The sequence below is a fragment of the Dendrobates tinctorius genome, unplaced genomic scaffold, assembly GCF_039654945.1.
Source record: "Dendrobates tinctorius isolate UK_male_01 unplaced genomic scaffold, ASM3965494v1 ptg000173l, whole genome shotgun sequence".
Classification (NCBI taxonomy): domain Eukaryota; kingdom Metazoa; phylum Chordata; class Amphibia; order Anura; family Dendrobatidae; genus Dendrobates; species Dendrobates tinctorius.
In genome coordinates, this window is record NW_027361840.1 from 9,710,380 (window position 1) to 9,724,183 (window position 13,804).

The window sequence follows — 13,804 nt, forward strand, 5'->3', positions numbered from 1 at the left end:
GCCTTACTGGTCAGATATATCATCACCAGTACTAGTACAATGCCAGCCTTACTGGTCTAATATGTCATCACCAGTACTAGTACAATGCCAGCCTTACTGGTCAGATATGTCATCACCAGTACTAGTAAAATGCCGGCCTTCCTGGTCAGATATATTATCACCAGTACTAGTACAATGCCAGCCTTACTGGTCAGATATATCATCACCAGTACTAGTACAATGCCAGCCTTACTGGTCAGATATATCATCACCAGTACTAGTACAATGCCAGCCTTACTGGTCAGATATATCATCACCAGTACTAGTACAATGCCAGCCTTACTGGTCAGATATATCATCACCAGTACTAGTACAATGCCAGCCTTACTGGTCAGATATATCATCACCAGTACTAGTACAATGCCAGCCTTACTGGTCAGATATATCATCACCAGTACTAGTACAATGCCAGCCTTACTGGTCAGATATGTCATCACCAGTACTAGTAAAATGCCGGCCTTCCTGGTCAGATATATTATCACCAGTACTAGTACAATGCCAGCCTTACTGGTCAGATATATCATCACCAGTACTAGTACAATGCCAGCCTTACTGGTCAGATATATCATCACCAGTACTAGTACAATGCCAGCCTTACTGGTCAGATATATCATCACCAGTACTAGTACAATGCCAGCCTTACTGGTCAGATATATCATCACCAGTACTAGTACAATGCCAGCCTTACTGGTCAGATATATCATCACCAGTACTAGTACAATGCCAGCCTTACTGGTCTAATATGTCATCACCAGTACTAGTACAATGCCAGCCTTACTGGTCAGATATGTCATCACCAGTACTAGTAAAATGCCGGCCTTCCTGGTCAGATATATTATCACCAGTACTAGTACAATGCCAGCCTTACTGGTCAGATATATCATCACCAGTACTAGTAAAATGCCGGCCTTACTGGTCAGATATATCATCACCAGTACTAGTACAATGCCAGCCTTACTGGTCAGATATATCATCACCAGTACTAGTACAATGCCAGCCTTACTGGTCAGATATATCATCACCAGTACTAGTACAATGCCAGCCTTACTGGTCAGATATATCATCACCAGTACTAGTACAATGCCAGCCTTACTGGTCTAATATGTCATCACCAGTACTAGTACAATGCCGGCCTTACTGGTCAGATATATCATCACCAGTACTAGTACAATGCCAGCCTTACTGGTCAGATATATCATCACCAGTACTAGTTCCAAGCCAGCCTTACTGGTCAGATATATCACCACCAGTACTAGTACAATGCCAGCCTTACTGGTCTAATATGTCATCACCAGTACTAGTACAATGCCGGCCTTACTGGTCAGATATATCATCACCAGTACTAGTACAATGCCGGCCTTATTGGTCCAATATGTCATCACCAGTACTAGTACAATGCCGGCCTTACTGGTCAGATATATCATCACCAGTACTAGTACAATGCCGGCCTTACTGGTCAGATATATCATCACCAGTACTAGTACAATGCCAGCCTTACTGGTCAGATATATCATCACTAGTACTAGTACAATGCTGGCCTTATTGGTCCAATATGTCATCACCAGTACTAGTACAATGCTGGCCTTACTGGTTATATATATCATCACCAGTACTAGTACAGTGCCAGCCTTACTGGTCCAATATGTCATCACCAGTACTAGTACAATGCCGGCCTTACTGGTCAGATATGTCATCACCAGTACTAGTACAATGCCGGCCTTACTGGTCCAATATGTCATCACCAGTACTAGTACAATGCCGGCCTTACTGGTCAGATATATCATCACCAGTACTAGTACAATGCCAGCCTTACTGGTCAGATATATCATCACCAGTACTAGTACAATGCTGGCCTTACTGGTCCAATATGTCATCACCAGTACTAGTACAATGCCGGCCTTATTGGTCCAATATGTCATCACCAGTACTAGTACAATGCCAGCCTTACTGGTCAGATATATTATCACCAGTACTAGTACAATGCCAGCCTTACTGGTCAGATACGTCATCACCAGTACTAGTACAATACCTGCCTTACTGGTCAGATATATCATCACCAGTACTAGTACAATGCCAGCCTTACTGGTCAGATATATCATCACCAGTACTAGTACAATGCCGGCCTTACTGGTCAGATATATCATCACCAGTACTAGTACAATGCCGGCCTTACTGGTCAGATATATCATCACCAGTACTAGTACAATGCTGGCCTTACTGGTCCAATATGTCATCACCAGTACTAGTACAATGCCGGCCTTATTGGTCCAATATGTCATCACCAGTACTAGTACAATGCTGGCCTTACTGCTCCAATATGTCATCACCAGTACTAGTACAATGCTGGCCTTATTGGTCCAATATGTCATCACCAGTACTAGTACAATACCAGCCTTATTGGTCCAATATGTCATCACCAGTACTAGTACAATGCCGGCCTTACTGGTCAGATATATCATCACCAGTACTAGTACAATGCTGGCCTTACTGGTCCAATATGTCATCACCAGTACTAGTACAATGCCGGCCTTACTGGTTATATATATCATCACCAGTACTAGTACAATGCCGGCCTTACTGGTCAGATATATCATCACCAGTACTAGTACAATGCCAGCCTTACTGGTCAGATATATTATCACCAGTACTAGTACAATGCCAGCCTTACTGGTCAGATACGTCATCACCAGTACTAGTACAATACCTGCCTTACTGGCCAGATATATCATCACCAGTACTAGTACAATGCCAGCCTTACTGGTCAGATATATCATCACCAGTACTAGTACAATGCCGGCCTTACTGGTCAGATATATTATCACCAGTACTAGTACAATGCCAGCCTTACTGGTCAGATATATTATCACCAGTACTAGTACAATGCCAGCCTTACTGGTCAGATATATTATCACCAGTACTAGTACAATGCCGGCCTTACTGGTCAGATATATCATCACCAGTACTAGTACAATGCCGGCCTTACTGGTCAGATATATCATCACCAGTACTAGTACAATGCTGGCCTTATTGGTCCAATATGTCATCACCAGTACTAGTACAATGCTGGCCTTACTGGTTATATATATCATCACCAGTACTAGTACAGTGCCAGCCTTACTGGTCCAATATGTCATCACCAGTACTAGTACAATGCCGGCCTTACTGGTCAGATATGTCATCACCAGTACTAGTACAATGCCGGCCTTACTGGTCCAATATGTCATCACCAGTACTAGTACAATGCCGGCCTTACTGGTCAGATATATCATCACCAGTACTAGTACAATGCCAGCCTTACTGGTCAGTTATATCATCACCAGTACTAGTACAATGCTGGCCTTACTGGTCCAATATGTCATCACCAGTACTAGTACAATGCCGGCCTTATTGGTCCAATATGTCATCACCAGTACTAGTAGAATGCCAGCCTTACTGGTCAGATATATTATCACCAGTACTAGTACAATGCCAGCCTTACTGGTCAGATACGTCATCACCAGTACTAGTACAATACCAGCCTTACTGGTCAGATATATCATCACCAGTACTAGTACAATGCCGGCCTTACTGGTCAGATATATCATCACCAGTACTAGTACAATGCCGGCCTTACTGGTCAGATATATCATCACCAGTACTAGTACAATGCTGGCCTTATTGGTCCAATATGTCATCACCAGTACTAGTACAATGCCGGCCTTACCGGTTATATATATCATCACCAGTACTAGTACAGTGCCAGCCTTACTGGTCCAATATGTCATCACCAGTACTAGTACAATGCCGGCCTTACTGGTCAGATATGTCATCACCAGTACTAGTACAATGCCGGCCTTACTGGTCCAATATGTCATCACCAGTACTAGTACAATGCCGGCCTTACTGGTCAGATATATCATCACCAGTACTAGTACAATGCTGGCCTTACTGGTCCAATATGTCATCACCAGTACTAGTACAATGCCGGCCTTATTGGTCCAATATGTCATCACCAGTACTAGTACAATGCTGGCCTTACTGCTCCAATATGTCATCACCAGTACTAGTACAATGCTGGCCTTATTGGTCCAATATGTCATCACCAGTACTAGTACAATACCAGCCTTACTGGTCCAATATGTCATCACCAGTACTAGTACAATGCCGGCCTTACTGGTTATATATATCATCACCAGTACTAGTACATTGCCGGCCTTACTGGTCAGATATATCATCACCAGTACTAGTACAATGCCAGCCTTACTGGTCAGATATATTATCACCAGTACTAGTACAATGCCAGCCTTACTGGTCAGATACGTCATCACCAGTACTAGTACAATACCTGCCTTACTGGCCAGATATATCATCACCAGTACTAGTACAATGCCAGCCTTACTGGTCAGATATATCATCACCAGTACTAGTACAATGCCGGCCTTACTGGTCAGATATATTATCACCAGTACTAGTACAATGCCAGCCTTACTGGTCAGATATATTATCACCAGTACTAGTACAATGCCAGCCTTACTGGTCAGATATATTATCACCAGTACTAGTACAATGCCGGCCTTACTGGTCAGATACGTCATCACCAGTACTAGTACAATGCCGGCCTTACTGGTCCGAGATGTCATCACCAGTACTAGTACAATGCCAGCCTTACTGGTCCGAGATGTCATCACCAGTACTACTACAATGCCAGCCTTACTAGTCAGATATGTCATCACCAGTACTAGTACAATGCCAGCCTTACTGGTCCGAGATGTCATCACCAGTACTAGTACAATGCCGACCTTACTGGTCCGAGATGTCATCACCAGTACTAGTACAATGCCAGCCTTACTGGTCCAATATGTCATCACCAGTACTAGTACAATGTCGGCCTTACTGGTCAGATATATCATCACCAGTACTAGTACAATGCCGGCCTTACTGGTCCGAGATGTCATCACCAGTACTAGTACAATGCCGGCCTTACTGGTCTCATATGTCATCACCAGTACTAGTACAATGCCAGCCTTACTGGTCCGAGATGTCATCACCAGTACTAGTACAATGCCAGCCTTACTAGTCAGATATGTCATCACCAGTACTAGTACAAGGCCAGCCTTACTGGTCCGATATGTCATCACCAGTACTAGTACAAAGCCGGCCTTACTGGTCCGAGATGTCATCACCAGTACTAGTACAATGCCGGCCTTACTGGTCGGATATATCATCACCAGTACTAGTACAATACCAGTCTTACTGGTTATATATATCATCACCAGTACTAGTACAATACCAGCCTTACTGGTCCGAGATGTCATCACCAGTACTAGTACAATGCCAGCCTTACTAGTCATATATGTCATCACCAGTACTAGTACAACGCCAGCCTTACTGGTCCGAGATGTCATCACCAGTACCAATACAATGCCGGCCTTACTGGTCCGAGATGTCATCAGCAGTACCAGTACAATGCCAGCCTTACTGGTCCAATATGTCATCACCAGTACTAGTACAATGCCGGCCTTACTGGTCAGATATATCATCACCAGTACTAGTACAATACCAGCCTTACTGGTCTGAGATGTCATCACCAGTACTAGCACAATGCCGGCCTTACTGGTCTCATATGTCATCACCAGTACTAGTACAATGCCAGCCTTACTGGTCCGAGATGTCATCACCAGTACTAGTACAATGCCGGCCTTACTGGTCCGAGATGTCATCACCAGTACTAGTACAATGCCAGCCTTACTAGTCAGATATGTCATCACCAGTACTAGTACAATGCCGGCCTTACTGGTCCGAGATGTCATCACCAGTACTAGTACAATGCCGGCCTTACTGGTCCAATATGTCATCACCAGTACTAGTACAATGCCGGCCTTACTGGTCCGAGATGTTATCACCAGTACTAGTACAATGCCAGCCTTACTGGTCCGAGATGTCATCACCAGTACTAGTACAATGCCAGCCTTACTGGTCTCATATGTCATCACCAGTACTAGTACAATGCCAGCCTTACTGGTCAGATATATTATCACCAGTACTAGTACAATGCCAGCCTCACTGGTCCGAGATGTCATCACCAGTACTAGTACAATGCCAGCCTTACTGGTCCGATATGTCATCACCAGTACTAGTACAATGCCAGCCTTACTGGTCCGATATGTCATCACCAGTACTAGTACAATGCCGGCCTTACTGGTCCGAGATGTCATCACCAGTACTAGTACAATGCCGGCCTTACTGGTCTCATATGTCATCACCAGTACTAGTACAATGCCAGCCTTACTGGTCCGAGATGTCATCACCAGTACTAGTACAATGCCAGCCTTACTAGTCAGATATGTCATCACCAGTACTAGTACAATGCCAGCCTTACTGGTCAGATATATTATCACCAGTACTAGTACAATGCCAGCCTCACTGGTCCGAGATGTCATCACCAGTACTAGTACAATGCCGGCCTTACTGGTCCGAGATGTCATCACCAGTACTAGTACAATGCCAGCCTTACTGGTCCGAGATGTCATCACCAGTACTACTACAATGCCAGCCTTACTGGTCAGATATATTATCACCAGTACTAGTACAATACCTGCCTTACTGGTCCGAGATGTCATCACCAGTACTAGTACAATGCCGGCCTTACTGGTCCGAGATGTCATCACCAGTACTAGTACAATGCCAGCCTTACTGGTCCGAGATGTCATCACCAGTACTACTACAATGCCAGCCTTACTAGTCAGATATGTCATCACCAGTACTAGTACAATGCCAGCCTTACTGGTCCGAGATGTCATCACCAGTACTAGTACAATGCCGACCTTACTGGTCCGAGATGTCATCACCAGTACTAGTACAATGCCAGCCTTACTGGTCCAATATGTCATCACCAGTACTAGTACAATGTCGGCCTTACTGGACAGATATATCATCACCAGTACAAGTACAATGCCGGCCTTACTGGTCCGAGATGTCATCACCAGTACTAGTACAATGCCGGCCTTACTGGTCTCATATGTCATCACCAGTACTAGTACAATGCCAGCCTTACTGGTCCGAGATGTCATCACCAGTACTAGTACAATGCCGGCCTTACTGGTCTCATATGTCATCACCAGTACTAGTACAATGCCAGCCTTACTGGTCCGAGATGTCATCACCAGTACTAGTACAATGCCAGCCTTACTAGTCAGATATGTCATCACCAGTACTAGTACAATGCCAGCCTTACTGGTCCGATATGTCATCACCAGTACTAGTACAAAGCCGGCCTTACTGGTCCGAGATGTCATCACCAGTACTAGTACAATGCCGGCCTTACTGGTCCAATATGTCATCACCAGTACTAGTACAATGCCGGCCTTACTGGTCGGATATATCATCACCAGTACTAGTACAATACCAGCCTTACTGGTTATATATATCATCACCAGTACTAGTACAATACCAGCCTTACTGGTCCGAGATGTCATCACCAGTACTAGTACAATGCCAGCCTTACTAGTCAGATATGTCATCACCAGTACTAGTACAACGCCAGCCTTACTGGTCCGAGATGTCATCACCAGTACTAGTACAATGCCGGCCTTACTGGTCCGAGATGTCATCACCAGTACCAGTACAATGCCAGCCTTACTGGTCCAATATGTCATCACCAGTACTAGTACAATGCCGGCCTTACTGGTCAGATATATCATCACCAGTACTAGTACAATACCAGCCTTACTGGTCTGAGATGTCATCACCAGTACTAGCACAATGCCGGCCTTACTGGTCTCATATGTCATCACCAGTACTAGTACAATGCCAGCCTTACTAGTCAGATATGTCATCACCAGTACTAGTACAATGCCAGCCTTACTGATCCGATATGTCATCACCAGTACTAGTACAAAGCCGGCCTTACTGGTCCGAGATGTCATCACCAGTACTAGTACAATGCCGGCCTTACTGGTCCAATATGTCATCACCAGTACTAGTACAATGCCGGCCTTACTGGTCCGAGATGTTATCACCAGTACTAGTACAATGCCAGCCTTACTGGTCCGAGATGTCATCACCAGTACTAGTACAATGCCAGCCTTACTGGTCTCATATGTCATCACCAGTACTAGTACAATGCCAGCCTTACTGGTCAGATATATTATCACCAGTACTAGTACAATGCCAGCCTCACTGGTCCGAGATGTCATCACCAGTACTAGTACAATGCCAGCCTTACTGGTCAGATATATCATCACCAGTACTAGTACAATGCCAGCCTTACTGGTCCGATATGTCATCACCAGTACTAGTACAATGCCAGCCTTACTGATCCGATATGTCATCACCAGTACTAGTACAATGCCGGCCTTACTGGTCCGAGATGTCATCACCAGTACTAGTACAATGTCGGCCTTACTGGTCTCATATGTCATCACCAGTACTAGTACAATGCCAGCCTTACTGGTCCGAGATGTCATCACCAGTACTAGTACAATGCCAGCCTTACTAGTCAGATATGTCATCACCAGTACTAGTACAATGCCAGCCTTACTGGTCAGATATATTATCACCAGTACTAGTACAATGCCAGCCTCACTGGTCCGAGATGTCATCACCAGTACTAGTACAATGCCAGCCTTACTGGTCCGAGATGTCATCACCAGTACTAGTACAATGCCGGCCTTACTGGTCCGAGATGTCCTCACCCGGGCACCAGCGCAGTGGATCAACCAGACGAGAGGCAGGGACTTGTAGTATTCATAAGCCACCATGGTGGCTCCTATGGGCCCCTGATCCAGGTACATGAATACAATGCCGGCATCACGGTGAAGACTGACACTTGTGCAGACAGGACAGTAAGATGAAGAGTCGGAGGACGGTGTCAGGTTTACGTCATTCACTAATGCAATTAGACAGAACTTTCAGCTTCTTACTGACACTGACTGTGGCATCAATCCAGAGATTTCTGGGGATTTGTCATTTTTGGGGGTCCTAGCCCCCCTGTACCTGTGCATAGTCATCGGGGGTAGGAGACTCTTACCTTACAGGCCAAGTTCTCCACTAGCAGAATCATGGAGTTCTTGAAGAGGGTTGCTGCTGTGAGGGGTCTCTTGGTCACTTCACTTATACTCATCTGTCCGTCCGGCCACATGTCCCTGAGAACGGGGTCCTTACTGTGAAAAACAACCGCTCCATCAGACAGGCCAGGTACTATCAGTGTATCACATATTCCCCTCCCTTTCAAACCCACTGCACACCAGGGACTATAAATCAGAATAGGAGGTACTCAGTTATTCCTCCCACACATTTCACACCAGGGATAATAACCTACCTCCTCCTGCTTCTTTTCCACCTTCTAAACATCATGGATTATAATTTACCTCCCTCTACTTTTCTACTCTCTAGACACCAGGGATTATAACCTACCTCCTGCTACTTTTCCATCCTCTAGACAGCAGAGATTATACTGTACTTCCCAATTTCTTACCAATCATTGGAAACCATGCGCTGTAATCTACCCCTTTACCCCATGCACAGGACAGGTGAGATTATCATATACTGCTTGTGGGATTATAATCTACCCCTTTCATTTCAGACCAATAGACAAGGGATTATCAGTTTAATTAAGATGAACCCCTCATTCTACCTATGCGCATTTCACTAGTGTTTATAATCAACCTCCTTCCTTCCTAGCCACTAAACACCAGGGAATATAAACTGCCGCCCTGATTCTCCCCAAACATTGGACACCATGGATTACCCTCTTGTCCTCTATTCACCTCAGACATCTGTCCATCAATACTAGATGATAACCTATAGTCTTTCTTGCCACTAGACACCAGGGATCATATGTCACTTTCCCTGTCTCTCACCCATTTGAAGCATATCATAACCACTTCATGTCTATGCATTAAACCTCAGGGAATAAAATCTAGCAGGGATTCCTCCCTACCCTGAAGACAATTTCATTACCTTCTTCATTCTTAACATGCACCAATAATGAATTAGATCTTTTTTTTCTCAATCCATTTTCAATATTGTCTACTCCCTTCATTCCTATCCACTTGACAACAAAGATTACACTCCACTGGTTCCTCTTTATCCTTTAGACACCAGGGATTATAATCTCTTCCCTTCTTGCTAAACAATGACTAGGAATAGTACATTAATATTATTGAATGTTATGGATTATAATTTACTTCCTTTCTCCCACACACTTTACACCGGAGATTTGTACTTTATTTTCTACTTTCTCGCTACTCTCTAGACAGAAGGGATTTTTACCCTTCCTCCTCTGTGCACATTGTATATTATTTATCTCCAAAAATATCAAACATCATGTGAATTATCACCAAGTGGTCAGACCTGTGGAGGCATCACCTCTGCAGACAATCACCGTGTGGAGCCATCACATCTCCCACCATTATATCACTATGCAAATAAAGTCAGTGGAGCCTCATTTAAGAGTCTCAAACACGGGACTAGCCAGATCTTCCTCCAGGGAAGGACCCAGCCAAGGAGTGGCTCCTTTCGGAAACCACCATTACCACCATATTAAGTGGCCCTTCAAGTCAATATCCAGCTCTTTACGAGTTTACAACAGATATGACAAGGGAATTACCAAGGCCAGGTATCCATCCACAGACAGCTGTTTCGGGGTGTTGCCCCTCATCAGTGTGGAGTAGGATTATATCACTACAAGGCCACGTTCACACGGTCAGTATTTGGTCAGTATTTTACATCAGCATTTGTAACCAAAACCAGGAGGGTGATAAATACAGAAGTGGTGACGTGTTTCTATTATACTTTTCCTCCGATTGTTCCACTCCTGGTTTTGGCTTACAAATACTGATGTAAAATACTGACCGAATACTGAACGTGTGAACATGGCCTAATGGTTCTCGTCAACGGCCCCCGGGGCTGATATTATGGTAATCAGGGTCATAATCTCTGCTGATTTATATTAGAACAGGAGACTCCGGCGGTGTGCCAGACCTGCCCTGATCAGGAGACGCCGGCGGTGTGCCAGACCTGCCCTGATCAGGAGACGCCGGCGGTGTGCCACACCTGCCCTGATCAGGAGACGCCGGCGGTGTGCCAGACCTGCCCTGATCAGGAGACGCCGGCGGTGTGCCAGACCTGCCTTGATCAGGAGACGCCGGCGGTGTGCCAGACCTGCCCTGATCAGGAGACGCCAGTGGTGTGCCAGACCTGCCCTGATAGCAGACAGATCCAGCAGGGAGGCCACTAACCAACCACACATTCTGAGCGTCACAGTCATCAGTATAAATCCATTTCCTCTTATTTTTGCAGAGGAAATACTGCCAGAGGACAGAGGAGGCCGGGGAAGACACGTGTCCCGGGCAGAGAGGTATTCCTGGCGGAGAAGAGACCCGGGCAGAGAGGTGTTCCTGGCGGAGAAGAGTCCTGGGCAGAGAGGTATTCCTGGTGGAGAAAAGTCGTGGGCAGAGAGGTGTTCCTGGTGGAAAAGAGTCCTGGGCAGAGATGTATTCCTGGCGGAGAAGAGACCCGGGCAGAGAAGTATTACTGGCGGAGAAGAGACCTGGGCAGAGAGGTATTCCTGATGGAGAAGAGTCCAGAGCAGAGAGTTATTCCTGGTGGAGAAGAGTCCCGGGCAGAGAGGTGTTCCTGGCAGAGAAGAGTCCCGAGCAGAGAGTTATTCCTGGCGGAGAAGAGACCCAGGCAAAGAGTTATTCCTGGCGGAGAAGAGACCCGGGCAGGGAGGTGTTCCTGGCGGAGAAGAGACCCAGGCAAAGAGTTATTCCTGGCGGAGAAGAGACCCGGGCAGGGAGGTGTTCCTGGCGGAGAAGAGACCCAGGCAAAGAGTTATTCCTGGCGGAGAAGAGTCCCGGGCAGAGTTATTTCTGGCTGAGAAGAGACCTGGGCAGAGTTATTTCTGGCGGAGAAGCGTCCGCTTATCTCCTTTATCTCTACATAATGTGCTGCTTGTCTTCCTCAAAAAATAAACATTTATAAACCGGATTGTAACCTTTCTTACCAAAGATTTGGATCTTCTGAATAAATAATGATGGTTTGGTGATGATCCTGCCATTCTTCACCCTAAACTTCTGCAAGGAGGTGAGGACTTTCCTGGTGGGATTGCCAGCTTGCGGTACATGAATAGTCACTGATTGCAGCCGGAGCGCTGATACGACAAGCCAGAGAACGTGAGGATGATATGGTCAGAGGAAGAGAACAGTGGTCAGGATGAGGGGGAAGAAGAACAGGTACTAGGTGGAAGGTCCAAGCAGCGGAAGCAGAATCGGTATAAAGCCAATCCAATCAAGGCCTCGCTGTGTAAGACATCGCGCCATTAGATCCTAGAGATGAACTGCAGCACACATGGGTTTAGGGACTTTACTACACCCCGGACCCCGCACTTTACAGTCAGTGGAGGTCGGTGTCTTTTTAATAATCTCTGCTAAATTAAAATGACAAAGCTCATGCATTACTATCAGATAATATAATATAACATGGGAGGGTGATTATATCTCTCATCCACACAGACAGGACACATACACAGGCTCCTGCTCCTTCAGGCTCGGAGGACTTATTAACCCATTCCTGCAACTTTGATCGGCTTCTGGATGAGACTGCTCTCATGTGAGGGTAATGGAGTAGCGGGAGTCGATCCTTGCAGCAATTACCAGAACACAAGTGACATTAGATGCCCAAAGTAGAATAATTGGACCGATCTGAAAATAAATCGGCACATGGAGAAGTCTGTATATAGCACCGAGAAGGTGTGATGCACTGGAGCACGGCCAGTGAGAGCACGCGGGATGGCATATGTGTGTGCATATATATATACTGCTCAAAAAATAAAGGGAAAACTTGAACAACACAATGTAACTCCAAGTCACTCAGCCTGTCCAGTTATAAAGCAACACTGATTGTGAATCAATTTCTTCTGCTGTTGTACAAATTGAACAGACAATAAACTCTGAATGAAAACAGAGGAGCAAGAGAAACCGACTACAAACTAAAACGTGTCTATACAAATCCACAGAACATTGGAAACAAGCAAAGGAGAATTGGAGCTGCTAACACAAGAAGAGAGATATGATGTCATAGGCATCACTGAAACTTGGAGGGATGACACGCATGATTAGAATACAAAACTTAAAGGCTACAACTTGAAGGCTACGTATTGACCTTTCTGTGATTATCCCTCCTGTACCTCGCTGCCCGCTCTGTGTATGACCCCTGGCTATGTATTGACCTTTCTGTGATTATCCCTCCTGTACCTCGCTGCCCGCTCTGTGTATGACCCCTGGCTATGTATTGACCTTTCTGTGATTATCCCTCCTGTACCTCGCTGCCCGCTCTGTGTATGACCCCTGGCTATGTATTGACCTTTCTGTGATTATCCCTCCTGTACCTCGCTGCCCGCTCTGTGTATGACCCCTGGCTACGTATTGACCTTTCTGTGATTATCCCTCCTGTACCTCGCTGCCCGCTCTGTGTATGACCCCTGGCTACGTATTGACCTTTCTGTGATTATCCCTCCTGTACCTCGCTGCCCGCTCTGTGTATGACCCCTGGCTATGTATCGACCTTTCTGTGATTATCCCTCCTGTACCTCGCTGCCCACTCTGTGTATGACTCCTGGCTACGTATTGACCTTTCTGTGATTATCCCTCCTCTACCTCGCTGCCCGCTCTGTGTATGACCCCTGGCTACGTATTGACCTTTCTGTGATTATCCCTCCTGTACCTCGCTGCCCGCTCTGTGTATGACCCCTGGCTACGTATTGACCTTTCTGTGGATTATCCCT

General features: G+C 45.8%; 1 protein-coding gene across 3 annotated transcripts in view; it reads right to left on the bottom strand.

The window, feature by feature from the left end:
- The window catches only part of LOC141054039 (unconventional myosin-Ig-like), a 218,300-nt gene that overhangs the window by 138,816 nt on the left and 65,680 nt on the right, over positions 1–13,804 (bottom strand). For 2 of the 3 annotated variants that reach the window (XM_073551195.1, XM_073551196.1), the window contains one exon: positions 9,047–9,179. The exons of the other annotated variant lie outside the window; for it this stretch is intronic. In XM_073551195.1, the coding sequence (XP_073407296.1) occupies positions 9,047–9,179 (133 nt within the window). The remainder of the gene's footprint in view (positions 1–9,046; positions 9,180–13,804) is intronic. 3 annotated transcript variants of the gene reach the window in all.